The following is a 20,660-nucleotide window of genomic DNA, read 5'->3' as shown; positions in this document are numbered from 1 at the left end:
ACTGTGCCTTATGGTGCCTTTATGTTCCTTTGGCAGCTGCTGTTGAAAGACAGGATGTTGGACAAGGTGGGGCTGGGACTAGCCCCACTAGCTGATCTTAACCTCTTAAGTGCATTCTCTTCCATCATCCTAAAATGCGGGTGGTCAGTAAGATTGTCAGTGAAGTTTGCTGTTCGAAACCCAGGAGCTGATGCTGTAGGAAACATAGGTATAAGTGGTGCAATGGACTAATTTCCTCTTCTGTTCCATGTGACTGGAGAAGAACAAGTCTCGGGAGGCTGAAGGCTGGAACGAGCATGCGAGTCTGTGCACTTGCTCTTGTTGTGACATGTGAACAGATATCCCACACAGTTGTTTGCTGCCCAGATCTGCAATTTAAGAGTAGGGAGAGCTGTTTTACTGGAAAACTCTATTTGTAAAAATTATGCCATAAGCAAGTTGGCATGGCATCTTTTACTCTAAATTACAAGTGCTCCTGATACAGCCGTGGTGGTGGAGGAGGAGAGCGTAGTTTTCCTCACTAAGGACCTTAATCTGAACATGCTCTCCAGGGTCAGAGATTGTATGACAGTGGGATGTGAATGCAGCAAAAAGCTGTTTCTGAGCTTTTTTAGTGTTTGTATTTAAGTATCTATGTGCTAATGTCTGTGTTCTGAATTCACATGTATGTACATGAATGTGTATGCATACACAAACACATATTCTTGGTTTTTGGCTCAATGGATTTCAGTGGAATCTGGGATACCTGGGAGGCAGATAGTGAATGCAACGTTTCTGCTTATACAAAATTCATTTCTTTAGCTGAACTTTATATTTTTCCTTTCTGGAGATTAGCAGGGAATGTTTACCCAGCCCAGGAGGAATGAATGCAAATCTAAACTCTGAGTGTCTCAGCTCTCTTTCCAAGTTAACACAACTGTCTAAATGTAACTAAACAGATCTTTACATGACAAGCAGGATTTTGCTTAATTTTCACTGTTGTCCTTAAATAAGAAAAATGAGAAGGCTGTTAGCTGATTTGTAGAAGTGATTGGTTTGTGTCAGAAAGCTTCCTCTTTTCTGGGGTAAAATTATAGAGCCTCTGGATATAGAAGAGTAGTACTTAGCAAAAGTAACTCTTAAATTAGATTTGAGACCCGTCTTAATTTTACTTTATCTCTGATCACTGCATCTTATTACTTTGATTATAATATGGATAAGGATATGGTCATAATACTGATCATATGATAATTATGCCACTAATTTAGTTTTGTACTAAACTAATATACCAGTAATATACATTCCAGGTTAAAGTAATTCTCAGAGACAATGTGACTATTACTAGTGACATCTGCCTTCTTTTCTAGTTCAGTTGCCTCTGTTCTACCTTATGAACAAGGGTACAGAAGGAAGAAGATTCTCGGAGTGTGAAATATCCCATGGTCTCACCATCCATTGAGGCAATGAAATCCTGGCTAATTGCTCTCAGAATTGTAGAACTGTAGAATCATTCAGGTTGGAAAAGACCTTTGAGACCATCTAGTCCAACCACCAACCCATCACTACCATGCCCACTAACCATGCCCTCCAGTGCCACGTCCACTCGGTTCTTGGACGCTTCAGGGATGGTGACTCCACCACCTCCCTGGACAGGCTATTCCAATGCTTCACTACTCCTTCGGAGAAGAAATCATGTTTCTCTCATGTCTGAGTATGTATAAAACACTTCTGTCAGCAGGCTTCTTTTAAAAAATCTGTTTGAATTATTGAGGATTTAGCCAGTGGCTTCTGGAAGTCCATACAGAAGTAGACCGAAAAGATCGAGAGGCCTTACAAGAACTCTCAGTATCAGCAGACAAAAAGTCAGGAGTGCAGAGGGGCTGTTTCTAATCCATAAGCAATTTCCAAATCAGAACAATATCCTTCATGGTTGTTATTCAGAACTTGTGGCTTCTGGGTTGCGCACACCCACAATAGTTTTTTGAAGAGTGGAGCAGCAGAACAATGCTTGTAATCTGTTTCATGTTTAATTCTTAGAATGTGCTTTTGCAGTTTGGATTTCTGTAATTCTTCCCAAGTGCACATCTTGCTTTTTTGTTTGCTGAAAGAGAAGTGCCTGGCACTGTTGCTTGATGTCCTTTAACTCTGTTCTCATCGCTCCCCCGAGAAGGATCTCATCTCCCAGCTCAGCCTTCTGAGACAAAACACCTGCTGGCATGCGGAGTGCAGGCTCTGCTCAGAAGGAGTGGCAGTGGCCAGAGGGAGAGAGAAAAAAGCCTGCAGTGGAAATAAGGAGCTGCTTATGTGTGCTTGTTTTAAAGCCGTGTTGCACCCAACAGCTCTGAATACTAGTTTACACTACCAGGTGTTGGGGTTCTAATTAAACATAGCAGTGTTCACAGAAGTCCTGTAGCTTCAAAAGGAATGTTGTCTCCAATCTGCCTGCTGCTGCCCCACAGCTGCAAACATCATTTCTTCTTCAGATTTTCAGCTGCTTTTCCTGCTGAGAATGTAAGGAAGAAAAAATCTAATTTCTTGATGGAACTAATTTCAGTAGGAAATTTTTAAATGAAGAATATCTGCTCCATTCAAGGTCAAGATTTTTTTCAGTTTTCTTCAACTGAGGTGCTTCTACTGAAGTATTTATGAGCATTTTGCACAGGGACCAGCCTAAAAGAGAAATATTTTCATAAGGAATCATTTTTATGAAATCTTTTTTTTTTTTTCCTTACATACTGATATGTGCTTAGCCACAAATCTGATGCCTTGGAATGAAAAAGGCTCTTTGTGGCTGGTTGAAATAGTTCCCACTTTTTCAAAAATTATTCCAAAGTGATGAAAAAGGAGACTAGAAAGACACAAGAATTGGAGATATTTAGTGCCAAGAATGTGGTGGTAGAGAATGTATCTTTGCAGAAACAGAGAAAGACATTTTTATGTATCATTAAGACATGAATAAGCCCTCGTTTGGGCTACTGGCTTGGAAGTGTGCTTGATAAACTGCTCCTTTTGTCTGCCATAGGGACGCAGATCAGTTTGCATTGGTCATGATATAGCTGCCCATCTTCTCCCTGCTTATTACAAGTACTGGTTTTATGAGTTTCTGCATGTGCAAGCCTCACCCTCCAGCTTGCTGTGTTCCCAGCACTTTGTTTGGGAGGCTGGGCAGCTGAAATCTGCTTCTGTCTCAGAGCTTCGATTAGTGATACTGCTGCTTGCTTTTTTCTCCTCTTGAGAGCTGTGCCTCATGAGTGCCAAACCCCTTTCCGCTGCTTTTAGCTCTGAAACAAATGTTTATTCATGTCAGCTGCTTTGCTGTGCTATTTCTTTTTCTGTCACAGTCTCTGGTAAGTAGATACGCTATTCTTGGTTAGTGTTGGAAAACAGATACATCAGTGTGCTGGGTCTGGCTGGTTTTATGGTAGTATCAAAAGCCGTAGACAGCCATGCTGAAGGAGCTGGGCTAGTAGCCCCCCCAAGAGAGTGATTAAGGAGACTGTTAAGACACTGGTCTAAGTATGTGTTTTAGTGCATGTATGTAGCTCAGGATATGTGTTCAAAATACGTGTGCTTTGGGATGATTTATCTCAATGCCACCATGCAGGTACTTCTGTTTGTGTTCTTTTTAAACCTATGCTTTTAACGTTTGTGCTTCTAAAGTAGAATACGACTTACGTAGATATTCTTTAGTATACGATACATATCTCTGGCAGTTTTCGTTAAAATATTTTCTGTCCAGGTGGAGCAAGGTCTTTTTTTATCACTGCTGATAGCTGTGTGGCTTTTGGTTTGGTTTCTGAAGATCTGCTGTCCGTAACAGTGACCCCAATCAGGAGGCTGACTGTTCCTGTCTCATAGTGACAAGGATTTCTGTGCAAGGTGTATTGCAAGCACAACAATCTGGCTCTATTTACAGAGTTACTCCCGTGCTCTCACAGATTGTTTTGATATGGTGAGATACTGAATTCACCAAAACTGAATAATCACTGTCAGGGATTATAGGTATTGTTGTTGCTGAATGGGATTTAAAATGTAAATTTCCTCTTAGGTCTGAATTTCAGTGTGTGTTTGCTGACTGCTTCCTTGCAGTTTGAAAAATATGATAAAATAATACCCGCCTAATTCCCAGATATGAGGCAAAGATTAGTTAATGTTTGCCTGGCAGGAGGAAGAATTAAAAGCCTGAAGCTATTGATACAGTTAGGTAGGGAGCTGGCATTTGGAATATTGCCCTGTAAATTACTGAGCACAATATCCTGCTCATGTTAAACAGGTGGCTGGACTTTTTGTGATTCCTTCCTGGATTCTTACCCTCAAATTCAGAGAGATAGATGTGGCACTGCCAATTGGAAATTTCATTCAATTTTGTTTATGTGGTCCAAAAGATTAAGATCTATAATTTTTTATGCTTTATATTTTAAGGAGAATTTGCCATGCCTAAGGTGGTGAACACCCAGCACTTGTGTGCTTCACAGTCAAAATGAAATAAATGGTTCTAGTGCTGGGGGCATTCACTAAAGAACAGTAAACAAACAAACAAACGTAAATATGTGTGAATGTAAAATGGCTGTAGCAAACTACAGTACTTGTTCTTCTATTCCGTTGACAGTTTCTGGTAATAGCCATGGTTGACTAACCCCAATAAGGGAAATCTCGATGATGATGATCATGGAGCAGTCTCATTAGGCTGAGCAGGCAATAGCAGCACTTTACATTTCCATTGAAACATAAACCTCCTTTCTGCAATTAAGCAGTGAAAACAGATCCAGAACCTTTTTTACCTTGTCCTTTGAGAACTGAGAAGGAGAGGAGTTGATTGATCCTAAGTGTGTTGCTTTCCACGTTGTTTCTCTTTGTTTCTTTTCAATGAGGGATCAAGACCTTTTGTCTTGATATTTCACAACAGTGCTCATGGACTGATGGCTTGTATGGAATGCTGTAGGAATATTTCTTTTGTTGAGTTGAAAAAGACTGCCTCTTTGTTAAGACATGAACAACCACTTCTTTGAATTGGAACTTTTTAAAAGGTTGACACAAGACAAATTTACCTCTCTGCTCTGTGTATGCTTGGATTAATTGAACACTTCCCTTTTAATCAACTGGTACTTATTAGTGTTAGTCTCCAAGAAAATAGGTGTTTTTCTTCAAGGGGTAAATACAATGAATCTGACCATAACTATTACCATGAGATTAAACCAGGATAAAGCAGCAAGCAATTTTAGTAGCGGGCTCTTTACATTCCTCCTGCTTTTGTTTAAAGGTAGTGATATCTTTGTACACTCAGAAATCTGAATTAAAACAACTCTTCGTTGGTTTTAATAATAAGTCTCTAGAACAGTGAATGAAGTTTTTATTTTCATCTGTAACCCAGCGCTTATCAAGTTAAAAATCCTATTACTAGTGGTTCGATTGGTGTTATTTATAACAGTAATGGTAACCCAGGGCCTTTGCAGTTAAAACATTGTTTTCTGTTTTGCTCCTTACAGGCAGTGCTGATGAATAACATCACAACAAATGAACGATTGATCCAGAGTCTACAAGGTAGAACATAATACCTCCCTGAATCGCTCTTTTTCTTTTTTTTTCCTTTCTTATTTTTCTTTTTTAATATGCTGTTTTTAAGACTTGAGCTATTCCAGTGTCTTCTGAAAATGCTGCCTTTCTCCAAGCTGTGGGGAATGTGCAGGAGATTTCTCTGTGATTTCGGTTCTGCATTTACACAGTTCTGGTTCAGTGAACTGTCAGTCTGCATATGCCTCAGTACCAGAGGGATTTGTCTGTATAGTTCTTGCTATAGACTCCTGATCCTTATCTGCTAATGGTATAAAAACAATGCAAAATAAAACTAGCTTATTAATGTATTGTTAAAACGCTTTTAATTGCACTTTTTATCACATATGCTTGCATTCCTCCCTGAAGTGTTTTGGTCATGTATTTTAGCATCAAGATAACTAGCAAACTTGTATTAAACAAAAAAAGGTAGTCTAATTCATTTCAATTCATGTTGGTGTTCCAGAAGTGTTCTTAACAATGTATGCCCCAGCATTCTGAGGAAGAAATCTTAAGTTCTATAAACAAGCAAATATATTGTCAGTTCTTCTGATGTCTTCATAGAAAGCTTTCTGTCAGGAGGCATTTATAATGATGAAGCATGATAATGATGCTTCAGATATTAAAAAAATGCAGAGAATTCCAAATCATAGATTCCTGAAGAATGTAACAGTGAACTCTGTGTTACTCAGGAAAGAATTGTAAACACATCTTCTGGTAGCTAATCAATGTGAATGCTATTTCATACCATGTTCTGATAAATCTCTCTCTCTCCTATACCTGGTAGCTTCTGGGGCTGAAACCTAGTAGACAAAGATTTTATAAACAAGCTAGAATATTCCTTGTAAAGAAAAGGAGATCAAAATCTACATTATGCAGCTTTTGTTATTCCATTCAGCCGAGAGGATATTTGGTCTTACTGAATCCTGTGCATCTTTCATTTGTCAATGTAGAAATTGTCAGTGCATCTGCATGCAAAATGTAATGAACGTGAGAAATGGATAGAGCTAGTGTGCTTATAGCAAGGTTTGCTATCTGATATATGTGTTGTACTATCTAGCTAAATATATGTGTACATTTTAATATATATTTTAATTTTATTATGATCAGAACACTTGAAAGAGTTACAGACAGAGTATGGAAAGCTGCAGCTGGATGTTTACCGATTTCAGAAAAACCAGACTAACCTTCAGAGAAAATTCTCATATGACCTGTAAGTTCTATCTGAACTGTGCTTCCGGAGTTGTAAGTGATTTGGTTATAACCCTAAGAATTCTTGTGACAGCTGTAGCACTATCAATAGATACACCATTTTAAGGTGGAAGTGACACCGCATACATCTGAAATTGCTCAGAGTTAATCTTGGAGAAGAGCATACGCCTTGCAATGAACAGCATCTCAATATCCATAGACTTCCTCTACGCTTCTGGATCTTCCTTCCAGTGCAGGAGGAGAAGGGTAGCTATATTCTCATTTCAGAAGTGGGGGAAACTGGATCATGAACAGGCTAAGCAATGAAGAAGTTTAAAAACTAAGATATAGAAATACTTTTGAGAGGCTATGCCTCATGGAGTTGTTGGAGGCCAAACAGGAAGCTTCTGTTAGAGTTATGGTTCTGCAGTGCATTTCATACTTATCCTTTTTTTTTTTTTTTTTGGTTGAAATTTTTCACTGAATTGTAAGGCACAGATTGATGAACAAAAGTACCTATCAGTATATGTACCCTACATGTATACCCTAAACATATTTCTGCTGTTTGAATTTCTCATAGGTTCTTTCTGCTTAGTAATGTTCTTGTCCCTCAGCTTCTCCCCTTTTGTGCTTAGGTATAGAAAACTGTTACTCTTTTAAAAGAGATGAATCAGAATTCTAATAATTAAGGACTTTTAACATAAAAGGAATTTGAAGATATAAGTTTGTACCAACCTTTTATTAAGCTGAATTACACTTACATGCCAATCAAAGTATTTTACCCCTCAAAGTACACTACATCTTTGACACAGATGAGTCATAACATAATTGGGACTCTTGGGCATTTGTTCATCTTCTTTGCTAGCTAGATAAGAAGGTATCTTCCTTGATGGCTGAGGTCATCAAGAGTAACTGAATTCATAAGTGAATGTATGTGCTGTACAGTTGTGCTCCACGTGAGAAGTAATCGTTGAATTATTGATTGATAAATGTGTGTAGAAAAGTGATACAAAATTGTTGTAGTAAATCTGACATCTGGAAACTCAGGCTTATTGTCCATGAAATATTTTCAAGTACATCTCATTTATCTGCAGAAGATTAGATCTGGAGGGATCAGCTGCAGGAGGGAACAGAAAGCAGAGTGAAGAGATAAAGTTATGGTGATGAAATCATACTCCTTGGATGGGTTTGCCAGGGTCAGCGTGGATGCCAACAGGACTGAACAGGGATTAAGCAGTCAACTCGTCTGCCTTCCATTAGTCTTTAAAGCAGATGCACCATATTCTGCTGTCTCTCCTTGATAATCCACAAAAGCAGCTCTCAGTTGAGGAGCTACACAATCTTCATGAGGTTTGCTTTATAGCACTTAAAAGTTCATTTATGGTAGAAAGGGATGCTAAACGTGTGGTACTTCCTTGGACTTGGAATTGTATGGATGAGAGTATGGCACCTTGGATATCAAGTACACTTTGCCTAGCAAAAAAAATCAAAGAAAGAATTACTGTATACTTGAAATTTGCTTTTTTTCAAGTACACAAACTGCACATTTTTAGTCAGTTTGGCTGTTGTGTTGTAGAAGACAGTGATAAAATTGTGCGTGCGTAACGCCTAAGAACAAAATTTAATATAGGAGGTACAGAAAACATACGTTTTCCTCAGGTTTCATCACAGCAGAATTATTTTTTGAGTGAGTCTCACATTTTCAGTTCAACAGGCAGCAGAAAGCTGTGTGAGCGTGCTCGTATCAGGACTACTCAAGGTCCATCTGTTCTCTGCGTAAGCTTTTCTTTCCCTACATCACACTGTGTCCCACACAGCTGCCTCATCTGATTTGCTAGTCACTAGGTCTCAGAAGGGAGTAGAGGAGTGTAAGGTAATAAAACTAAGAAGATAATAAAGTAGGAAGGAGCAAAGGAACAAAGAAAATAATTTTACAAAATGAAATTTTAGGAGACAGTTGTGAACATGGATGGAAGTTTGCAACTTCTCACTTGTTCATGTTCTTTCCAGGTCACAGTGCATCAACCAGATGAAGGAATTAAAAGAACAATGTGAAGAAAGGATAAATGAGATATCAAAAAAAGACCGTAATGTACCGCAGGTCAAAAAAAATAAGGACTTCTTAGAAGATTCAAAAAGAAGCACCCAGGTATGATAGGAGTAGTTTATCGTAAGTCTTTTTCCCTGTGATTCTTAAGAGGTTCTCCTCCTCCTTTTTGCTATCTCCAGCTAACATTATTGTGTCTCATTAAACTTTTCAGTACTTTCATTTGCATTGGTTGAATGCTTCTGGTTTATGTGAAATTGAGTGAATCTGGGGAGAGAACAAGGCATAGATCCTGGAGAGGTCTTTATTGTTCTCATTATTACTGTCCTCTGAGACAGGCAGAATTGGAGAGGTGATAATGAGAGAGTGAAAGTGGTGAGAAGCCATTTCAAGAATATTTGTGCTGCTGAGCTTTGGCCCACAGCTCCTTTTGAGTTCGTTAAAGGACTTAATCGCTTTGTGTGTTGAAGTTGTATGTTTAAAGATGAGGATAAATTTACTGTCAATCACTTCAGAATAGCAGAAAGCCTGAAGAACAATCCTGTAGCCCACAGCTCTTTACCTGGGACTTTGGGGTTCAGCTGTTTATCGCAGTACCGTGAGTTTCCAGAGGAATACAGATTTCGGTCTTGTACAGCAGGAGTGAGAGTTTTGTTTTTTTTTCTCGGGATCAGGGAGCTGCAGGAAGTGTTGCTGTGTGTAACACAAACAGTCTAGTGGAATAGCATGGGCTTGCCACCTGGGTCGGCCCTGTGCCAGCAGCGGTGGCTGTGTGCCCACCCACTCTTTCTTCCTGAGCTGTGGAGGGTGGAAGGAATGCTGAGAAAAATAAATTTCATACAATTGTCTTGTCTTGGCATGTAAATTATTGATACTTCTTTAGTAAAGTAGGATTAGATCTGGGATAGGACTTGAGTAGTTAAGCTTGCCATAGATGGCCATGGAAACAGGCAGCAAAACCCCCATATAAAGAGGCAACTAATATATTATACTTAAAATAATTTAACTTAAGGTGCCTCTTTCTTCAAGACCACAAGCCTTGTGACAGAAACTTTAACATGTGATTGCATTAGAGACTATTTGAATGGCCAGCTTTCATTGCAAAGGCAAAACAGATTTGGTAGTTCCTGCCTTCTGTTATATGAGTGCTGCTAGAGGAATGAAGCATTAGAAACAGTGAATGCTATTCTTCTTTTCCCTTTCTTCTACAGGGATAGTTCTTGTTTGTCTGAGTAATTTTTGTGAAGTGTCAGATAAACAAAAAAATAACGAGCTCATCATTTGGACACAGGCGGGAAGACTTTATAGAGCAGATGTGTCTTGCTTGATTGAATGATGGAAAATACAAACCATTGATAAACTTCATATGGGGAAGAGCATACTAAAGAGATGGGCAAGTGAATTTCTGATATTGTCTTGCATCAGATTCTCATCAACATTACTCATACCAGATGAGGTCTACTTACCAATTCCAGAAGCTAGGAAGTCTTGCATTCTTCTCCAACAAGTCTCATGTCTGAAGTCAGTATTTTCTCAAAGGCTACAGGTTACATGTCGTTCTTGTTATCTACAGATGGGTTGGCCCCAGCTCCAAGAGCTGCTGATAGTGCTTCAGGCAAAATAGTTACCTTGTGTTCCCTAATGTCTATGGCAGTATTTCTTATGTCAAGTTGTAATTTTTTCAGTTATTTGTTTGCCAACGATTGCAACTTTTGCATATGCAAAGGCTGAGTTACTGAGTCACTGTGTATGTTTTTAGCTGGAATGATTCCCATTTTTACAGATCACAGTGGCTCAGCTAGTGTGATTTCTTTTTTTTGTGCTGAGTTTCTGAAATGCACATACTTATGTAATAGAAAGTTCAGTATTAAAATAAATCAGAGAAAGGAGGTAGGTTGTTGGTTAGTTAATAAATACACAGCTATTCTTATAGTTTTGTCTTTTGAGTACTGATGTATACTTATACTCCTAGGTTGGGAATATAAAATGTGTCTATTAATTTATCTTTAACAAGTTTCAGTTATCTTTTCAGACAGAAGACCAACCACTTCAACTTGTAGCATACACACGCTTTTATTTGATGTCATCATTAAAAGTTACTGAGTTGAATATGTAAGATAATACAGCTTAAGGCTTATTGCGTATCTAATTAAGAGCTGAATTGTTGCTATTAATTTCAGGCTTGATATTTTTACAGAAGTATGTGTGCCCCAGCATAAACTGGAAAGTAGTCTCATCTTCAGACTCTAGAGATTTGTACTGCGGAGACAGTTATGTCTAAAAAAAACAAGAGGAATATTTAAATGTAGTACCTTTATGTTTTAATGACTGAAGAAAGACAGACTTCTTCTGAATACCCTTATTGCAGTAACTTTACCAAATTTTCTGTGGTAGTAATTACTTCTCAATCTGAGGTGTGAAATTGTTTATTGTTGATGTTGACTCTGAGTTGTTGACCCAAGGTCTTTAGCTCTCCCTGGCTTTACCTGAGCTTAAGCAATTTCAAAATAGCCAAGTAATCAGTGACCAACACATCCTTTTCAAATTTAGTTTCTTGATTATTCAATCACTTATTTCTGCAGACGTTTTACCAAATGATCACATGAAGATTTGGCAACCTAGTAATTTATTGACCTGCTTAGGACAATAAGCAGTTACAGTTTACCAACAGCTGGAAAAGGAAGATTTTTGTGGATGGTGTGACTTTCTACACCATAAAGTTTTTTTTCATTCATTTTTTTCATTTTTTTCATTTCAGTTTTTCATTACTGATTTGTGTAGTGCCAGCTATTTAAAGTCTCTCTCTGTAGGTCTGTACACTTTTCTCTCTGCATCTTTGAAAAGAATCATCATAGAATCACAAAATGGCCTTAAAGATCACCCAGTTCCAATTCCCTCTGCCATAAACACTCACCAGATCAGGGCTGCTCCCCACCAGATCAGGCTTTCCAGGATCCCATCCAACTGGCCCTGAATGCCTCTAGGGATGGGGCTTTCACAGCTTCTCTAGGAAACCTGTGCCAGGGCCTCACTGCTCTCTGAGTATGGAGCTTCTGTCTAACATCTCAGCTTAATCTCCCCTCTTTTAGTTTAAAGCCATTATCCCTTGTCCTCCCACTATGGGACTGTTTAAAATGTCGGCTCCCTCCTGCTTGTAAGCTCCCCTCAAGTACTGGAAGGCTGTAGAGAAGTCTCTCTGGAGCATTCTCTTCTTTGAGCTAAACAAGGCCAGTTCCCTCAACCTTTCTTCGTACAAAGGTGCTCCAGCCCTCTGATCTGGATACTGGCCCTCCTCTGGACCCTTTCCTACAGCTCCACGTATTTTGTGTGCTGGAAGCCCCAGGCCTGAACACAGTAGTGCAAGTGAGGCCTCACAAGGGCGAAGCAGAGGAAGACAATCCCCTCTCTGTCCCTGCTAGTCACTTTTCTTTTGTTACAGTCCAGGATACTGTTGGCCTTCTGGGCTGCAGGTGCTGGCTCAGCTACAGCTCACATCCAGATTCTTGTCCTCCTGCAACCTGGATACATGCTCTAAGCATTAATCAAGCTGGGCACTTTGTAGTCATTTGTCTGTCAAAACCAGACATTGTACTCTGTTTTTTTTTTTTGTTTTTGTTTTTGTTTTTTTTTTTTTTTTTTTTTTTTTAATTATTATTTATGCTAGTATAGGGCAACATGGGCTCCAGGCACTTCTCATGTTCAGTTTTTATGTGAACTGAATTAAGATAGCTATTAAATGCTAATATGAGTAAAGACCGCATAGAGAATTGTAATTGTTTAGGTGAAAGATCTTCAGGTTGGTGGACAATGTTTCTATGATTCTGTGACATCTTAGCCATTAATCTTTAATCAGATCTGACAGGTCAGAGTCCAAGACCACTCAAGTACCAGTATTCAGTACATCCTTAAGTTTGGTCTTCCTAATAATGTTGTCTAGTTGTTGATATTTTGTTTTTTTTTTCCTTCTCTAAAACCTACATTCAACATTTATTCCAGTTCTGGACAGCAATGATTGGCTGATTATGCCCAAACTCGGTTTACCTGTTCCTGCACTAGCAGCAGTTAATGCCATCTGTTTTTATTGCTCTGCTGTCCCTGGTGTGGTAGCAGGGGTACAGTAATGTGTGGTGCTATGATTCTGTGACCCTTGCTGAATAACAGGAAACACTAACCAAGAACAGTATTCTCAGCTGGAATTAGACAGAAGGAAGGGTGTTAGATTCTTGTAATGTTGTGTGCTGTTATGTAGAAGCATTGCTGCCTCAGGATTTAATGGTACTTCCATCACCACTAAAAATTTCAGTTCAATTATTTGAGTGCATTTAGATTTCTTTTCCTCCACTGAAGTCTGACTAAATTTCAGCTTCCAAATCCAGGACTGAGTGTTCAGAGCAATGTATGTCTGTGTGTATTCACTTTACAGGCTGATGGTCAGCTGTCAGTTCCTAAACAACCTGAGTTCAAGCAGACTGATTTGGAACAGCAGAGAGCCAATGAAGATGTGCCAAAAGCAGTGCCTACAGTAAAAAGGACAGATGTTCTGCAGCCTAATGGTGAGATAAAATCATTGGTATCTTAGCAACTTGAGTAAGAAAGTTTGCAACTTAAATGAACACTAAAAATATTTTTGTACCCAAGAAGGAAAAAAAATGACAGCAGTGGACTGAATTGTAATAAACTGTCCTACTAGCTGCAGTAATTTGTCCAAGTGTTTTTTTATTACTGCCATTTCTGCTGGTTCAGCTATTTTGAAATTGATGTGTTGCTTCTAAAGCAAAATAAAAATGCTTGTAATCACTTGTTTACTGTTGAGAAAATATTTTGCTTTTGCATGCAAAAGTTTTTAAGTATGTTTTGAATTTACTTGTTTAGTAAGTTTGATACATCTAGCCCACTGCCCCTCCCTATCTAATACCTGAAAGTTTAGCATTAGGCAAACACGTTCCTGCGCTTGCTGTGTCTCAGTGAGCAAAGTGGGTGATCAGAGATCAGATTAGGTAAGCCATGGTTGTTTTTGGCATTCAACTCTCACAAGTATTGACTTGAATGGATGTCCCAGTGTACTAGTCTCACAAAGTACTGTGCATGTGAGAAATCCAACTTTCTATTAAATTACTCTTTTGTTCTATCTTTAATAACAGGCTTAGGAGTAATTTTAGAGAACTAGCAATTCCAAGCAACTACTCTGTTTAGTTTATTTATTCGGGTGAGTTTTATCCTGGCATTTTTAAGCTAAAAGTGCAGATATATGATATGGTAATGCCTGCTGAAAGCAGCAGCCCACCTCTGCATTCTCTCCACACCTAAAAGTGAGAACAGGCTTCATTTACTTGAAAGTCTGCCCCTGTATCCACTGTGTCCTGAGCTACCTTTGAACACCTGATCTGTTATATTGTTAATAACAAAGCATGATGCTCAGACAGCAAAGCATGATGCTCAGAAATCTGATGCTTACATAGCACACTGGAAGTTTTAATAGAGCACTGCTCTGTTTCACCTGCCTAACATTATTATTATTTTTTAACTCCACATACAAACATTTAAGTAGGTAGCAAAGTGAATCTGGTGATGGTGGATGCTGGACTTTGCAGGTTTTATACTTCAGCTTTCATACTTGAAAAATATGGACTGGACTGTCTTCTATGTTTCTCCTTGAATCTGATGTGATTGAAAGAAAAATAAGAATGGAATGTGAAAAGTGAAGCAATGTCTATTCAAGGTTTTCAACTTATGCTGCCACTGAAATATTTTTTCTTTTTTCTTTTTTCTTTTTTTTTTTTTTAATTTGGAATCATCAATATAATTCACAGAAAGAGCAAACGGCCTTGCTGCCATCAGAAAAGAGGACTCCAAAGCAGAAGAGGAGAAGCTCTCTGTTGAACTGAAACATCCGCAGGGTTTGGATATGGCTGACACAGGCCGTAAGGAGATGTCCCCTGAATCAGAGAAAGAACTGAATCCAGCTGAAGTTGGAAAAAACATAGCTGAGCAAGAGGCACCACAGCTAGCTGCACAACAGATTGCTGAGGAGGAGGTGGAGAGGGAGCAGCTCCTCAATTATGATGTTAAGCAGGGTGACTCGCCTCCTGGACAGGCTGGTTAGTAACACCTTGCAGACTGCAAGAAAGGGAATAAAGATGCGGAATTTCTGAAATAGTGGTGGAAGTTGGCTAGACTTAATGCAAGGCTTCCTAAGTGTTGGTGTGAGAGGCTAAAGATCAATCCTCAGCACCCTTTCACAGTCCAGTGGGTAATGACAGAGGCTTCTGTTTGTGCAGTGAGGAGCTGCCAGTTTGGATTCCTGTGTGTCACTGTTCTAGCTGTTCTGTCCTTCTCTCCATTGTCTGCACAAGGTGTCTGGGGACTGCACTCTCAGAAACCTTTCAGTACTGGGGCTTAGTCATATGACATGTTTGGAAAGGATGCAACATACTGTGCGTACAAAGCATCGATGGGTAGAATATTGTGTAGATTGTCATTTTGAAATGGGTAGCTATAAACTATGTTGGCATGAATAAAACTTTGCTTGAGACTTCAGATATCTGAAGTTCATTACTGTGACTCAGCAAAACTGCAAATTGAAAGTCATTGGCAAAGGTGCCAGTTTTTTGGTTCTACCATGTGTGACCCTGTCTGCACCATGCTGAGTATTGATGTGATGTCTAAACCTGACCAGAGTCTGAGCCAAGCAACTTGAGGAACTCCATCTTAGGTACTCCTAAAATTGTGGTCATTAGCAACTTTTCCGTGGAACAAAGTAGAATTTTCTTATGCAGTAGAAGCTTGCAGCACTATGAAGGATCAGTTTCTTGCTTTTCCCATACTCATTCCAGCTTGTCTTCCGTCTTCCACCAGATTATCCCAATTACCTCACTACCAGCTCTTCTGAATGGGGAAATGTGTCACCCCTCTTTGTGTAGTAATGCAAAGTAGAATCAGTAGCATGGACAGCAAACAAGAAGTAGTACTGTTTATGTTCTCTAATCCAATGAATGCATTTATATAATGCATTATTATATGATATTAGTAGAGTAGATAATTTGGCAAGGATAAGTAACCTGTCTCATCTGCTTTGCCAAAGTAATACTTTTCCAACTGCACCAAAGAGATACTTACCAGAGCAGGCAGTTCTCCAAGGAAATGTGACTATACAAGCCAAATGTTTCATTTTAACTGAGGTATAGAAAAAGCAGATAGTGAAATCATCCAACAACTGGTGCAAGAGAAAGCCCTGCAGTGCAGCCTGTGGAAGGTCAGTGTTCTCTGAATGCAGGAACAGCACAATATTCTCTATGCTTGATTGTTCAGCAAAAATAATATACCTTATGATGTGGATTCCTTTGGTTGTAGGGAAGCAGAAGTGGACTTCTACGTTCTGTGAGCATTCTCTGTTTTTCATTTAAAGCTTCTTTTAAAAGCTTGAGACAGTGAGGCCTATTACTGGAAAGTATTTTTGATGTTCTAAACATGTACAAAATAATGCTAAAATTTTTCAAGCCTTCTTCTAATCAGTTGCTGTTAAAGTTTGGTGTTTTCTTCTTCTTGAGAACCAGAGACTCTTCTCTTAACTGGTCATTATGGTTTCTCTGTCTGACTAACTGAAAAAGTAAAGGTAGGGTTCTTGCAGTCAGAAGTAATTTTCTTCTGAACAATCTATACTAAGAAATTTTAAGGTAGTGAAATTTGCTCAAGATGGAGCCATGTAGGGCAGGACAGTGTCAGAGTGAAGAAAACCATTTATAGAAAACCACTTTTAAGGCCAAGTTAGTATATTCATATATTCATTTCATGCCATCTTCAGAGCTTTATTCATTGCTGGACAAGCCAAAACAAGGAGGGGCTATCTGAGATACCTTTCAGAGGAAGTGTTAATGCATTGAAAAGCAACACCATAGTCAGGTTTTCAGTGTAATCTTCAAGTTTTACTCTTCTAAGACTGTCACTTAATGTATTCTGAAATTGCTTAATACTTTTCTTTTGTCCACTCGCATGCTGGCTGGACTTTGTTACACTTCCAATTCCCAAAGATTGTTATCTAGCTTTTAATACAATGTTGACAGCAAAGGTTTTCTATTCTGAAAGGAAAACATTAAAACTCACTCCCTAAACAGAAATTCATTCACTAGCAAAATAAATTATATCGTAGATTTTTTTTTGCAGTACTTATTTTGTGCCATGTAAAACAAATTAACTGTAATGTTTTTCCAGACCAACAACCACGTGAAGCATTGAATGAGGACAAAGATGTTGACTACAATTTAGATGAGAATGAAGCTGAATCAGAAACAGACAAGCAAGCAGCACTTGCAGGCATTGAAACTGGTAAATAAATAAAGAATATTTTACTGGAAGCACTATATGCTGCTAAGTACTGTGATGATTACTTTGAATTTTATACTTTAGCAGATTCAGATTGGTAATTCCTCTTTGTTCCCCAGTTTTCCTACTGTTTAGTATGATGTGTTGTTACATAGCATTCCTGAAGCTACTTTTTAGTAAATGGTGGAGAGGGGGAGTGTGTGCAGCCTTACTGTTCAGCACTAACAGTCCCTTCAAAATTTTCTGGATGAAGACCTATCACTCCTGAATTTTAAAGAGATTTCTGTACCTTTTTCTTTCTTCCTTATTAGTTCAAAATTCTCAAGAAAAAATATGAAGAACCACTTGACCAAACTGGAACACATCAGAGGCTGTGAACAAGGGAAATTCATGATGCATCTTAATCAACTCTTCCTATAAACACAGTAATGACCAGAGCAGTGATTTAAGAATGTTTGATTATCTTTTCGAGGCTTTGATAAAGGCTCAAATGAAGTAGTTTGTTGTGAAGTCTTAGTACTGTTTCAGGGTGAAAAAATTATATATCTCAAGGCTTGTTTTAAGGCAGTGTGACCTCTGCAATGAGACTTTTCTTCCTCCTGATTATAAAGTAAAAACCAGCTAACAAGCACTGTAGTAACTTTGAAGTCAGCTGACTTGTGCAGTCATGCTACAATAACATTATGCATGGATTGGTGGTAGGTTGGAAAGAGTCCTCTGGCAAAGATGGAATTTTCTCCTGACCAGTGCAGTAGAGAAATCCTCACCCTAGTTTTCAGAGTGAGGAGCTAACTTACTTTGGCAAAACACAGGAAGCATGAAAAATGTCCTATGCTGCAGTCTGCCCTCATGCCAGTTCTGACACCATTTTACTGCAGTGTGGGTGGACTTAGGATGATTGTAGTTCTCAGATATGACATGGCATTATATATTTTCCTTTATTTCATAAATGAAACTTCTAGCTTACATAATCTGTACCAGGAATGAATAGCTGTCTTGGTTTTATTCCTAAGTTTTGCATTAAAAATAGATTCTAGTAATAGAATATTCTTAAGAGATTAGCAGGAGTGTATCCTGAAAGCCTTACTGGACGTCTCTTCACAAGATTAGAAGTGCCACTAGCTTATGCAGACATCAGTCAGACTGACTCCTGAACTTGTGATGTGACAAGCCTTCAGCAGGGGTGTGCTACTTCTGCCATCCCTCTGCTGGAACAGTGTATTTCACTGAAGAGTAGAAAGGAAATGCCTGCCTTATGTATGGAACAGCAGATTCAGCTGTCAAAAAATGTCTTCTCTGCTGGACTTTTGAAGGAGGCGGACCAGGTTGTGCATTTTATCGCCCACAGTTGAAACAGTAGTTGATGTGAAGTGCTGTGTCACACACCACTATCGTGTTGTGGGTATTCTGTAATCTTTGGATTTTCTGCAGCTTGTTGAACTAGTTCACTCTGAACTGCCAAAGTAAGTTAAGCCTAGAATACCCATGGCTGCCCCTGACACACCTTTTGACTTCAACTGTCACCTTTGTTGCTTCTAACCAACTGTTTTGAAGATTGCATTTGTGTCTGCTTTTAAGACCAGCCCCCATGTTTGGAACAGTCTCCATGAGTATGAACCAACAGCCACATTGATAGTATGGGAGAAGTCAGACACAAATGACTTCCTAACCAACAGTTTCATTTAAGAATACAGACATTTATCATGGCTTCCTCTTAATGTACTTCATACCATAAGTTATAGATTATCATTCTTTAATGTGTTAGTTAACTACTCCTGTAGCTTAAAATGCCTAAATGTGCAAATAGAGGGCTGGTTTTTTTGTTTGTTTGTTTGTTGTTTGCTTGTCATTCAGCAAAAGAAGCAGGAGCCATCAAATGGTGCCTGGTCCTCCTAAGTCCACAAATGGTTCACTGACAGACTTGCCAAGTGTGACATGAATTGAGAGAAGAGCTACCCTCTGTTACTGAGTTACGGGTTACTGCGTATTATCACCATGTAAGTCAGATTTTACTGTGCTGACTATTGCAGTCAGTAGTAACAGTGAAAGCAAATATTTTTAAGCAGTAGAGGATATATGAGCATTTCTTCTAAATGACAGATGTTGGAAAACTTGGGGATATTTCTGTGTTGCTGATTCTTTATCTTTTGTAAAACATGGTATGCTTTGGCATCAGAATGTTTACATGTATTCAGAGTAAAGTGAGCATGATCTTAGGACTTAATCTGTAAACTGTTGTTTAGCTGAGACTAAGTTAATCGGGAATTTCTGATTGCAGAACTGTACATTTTAACACTATGAAATGTACAGTGAAATGCTGTATTCAAGTTGAACGAAATACTTTAACTTGAAACTGCTAAAATCCTGAATAAAACCCACAGTTCTTTAATGTAATTAATATATTGCCAGAGAATTCTTTTAGAATTAGAATAGTCCAACTGCCTGACCACTTTAGGGCTAACAAAAAGTTAAAGCATGAGGGCATACCCAAATGTCTCTTGAACACTGACAGATACAGGGCATCAACCTGTCTAGGAACACTGGCAGAGTCCAACCACTCTCAGGGTAAGGAAATAGCTGGCAGCATTTCTGTACAGTGCCTAAAACTGAGTAGGCTTCTTGGTAGCCAGCTAGGTGGCTTCCAGTAAACACGACCTCCTTTATACAAAGCACAATTGCTGTACCTCTTACAGTGGAAGGCTGAAAACCTGTGTAAAAGCAATGTTCATAGACATAGCGGAATAATGCCCTACTCTCGGTGGCTTCAAGTGCTACAAGAATGTACCTGGGATCATAAATTTTTAATAGACAAGGGACTGTTGTGTCTACTATATGGAACTTTAAAGGACTTGATGTAGTTGAACAAAACAAGATTCACTTGGAACTGTGGTTAACAAAATGTTTATCACCAGATTTTTTACATGCATGAGGGTGGGGAAGCTGCTTGTCTGATTTTTCTGGGCTTAAATTAACACTTTTCCCCATTGTTTTTTAAAAACAAAGTCTGGTCCATTTAAGTACGCATTTTAAAATAAAAACAGTCTTCTCTAATGTCTGTTACCTTATTCTGTATTGTTGATATACTTGTTAATGGAAATGGAAAAGATGATCGTTCAGGTTTTTTGAGTTCTCTGAATGTTGTAGAAGTTACCTGGTGTCCCTCTTATTTGCTGCATCTTTTGGAGAAATACAGAAAGCTTTCCCTGAGCCACTGGTATGCAGTTAAACATTTTGAAGACTGGAAGGATTTCTATAATTGCTTACAACAAGGCAGCAAAAGGCAGATGAATTTTTAGTGGCCTACAGTACCTCAGTTGGACATCTTTGCAACTACATGATCTGGGGTTTCCGTTCCTTTGAAGCAGCTCAGGTAGATCTGGTTTGGCAACGTATGGGTGAATTATTTCTACAATAGTACTATAATAATAATCATAGAATCATAGAATGGTTTGGGTTGGAAGGGACCTTTCAAGATCACCTAGTTCCAACCTGCTATAGACAGGGACACCTCCCACTAGGCCAGATTCCTCAAAGTCCCATCCAGCCTGGTGTTGAATGCTTTCAGGGGAGCATC

General features: G+C 38.8%; 1 protein-coding gene across 2 annotated transcripts in view; it reads left to right on the top strand.

Annotated features, from left to right (window-relative positions):
- GOLM1 (golgi membrane protein 1) overlaps window positions 1-20,137 on the top strand; it is a 31,159-nt gene extending 11,022 nt beyond the window's left edge. For both annotated transcript variants that reach the window (XM_042826912.1, XM_042826913.1), the window contains exons 5-11: window positions 5,466-5,520; window positions 6,640-6,742; window positions 8,731-8,869; window positions 13,191-13,320; window positions 14,578-14,865; window positions 16,976-17,089; window positions 17,398-20,137. In XM_042826912.1, the coding sequence (XP_042682846.1) occupies window positions 5,466-5,520; window positions 6,640-6,742; window positions 8,731-8,869; window positions 13,191-13,320; window positions 14,578-14,865; window positions 16,976-17,089; window positions 17,398-17,423 (855 nt within the window). In that variant the 3' untranslated portion in view covers window positions 17,424-20,137. The remainder of the gene's footprint in view (window positions 1-5,465; window positions 5,521-6,639; window positions 6,743-8,730; window positions 8,870-13,190; window positions 13,321-14,577; window positions 14,866-16,975; window positions 17,090-17,397) is intronic.
- Window positions 20,138-20,660: the final 523 nt, after the last annotated feature.

Source organism: Centrocercus urophasianus, unplaced genomic scaffold (genome assembly GCF_019232065.1).
Source record: "Centrocercus urophasianus isolate 14NV4802_14NV808 unplaced genomic scaffold, USGS_Curo_1.0 seq_27, whole genome shotgun sequence".
In the NCBI taxonomy this organism is placed as follows: Eukaryota; Metazoa; Chordata; class Aves; order Galliformes; family Phasianidae; genus Centrocercus; species Centrocercus urophasianus.
This window is presented reverse-complemented; position numbering and strand designations above follow the sequence as displayed.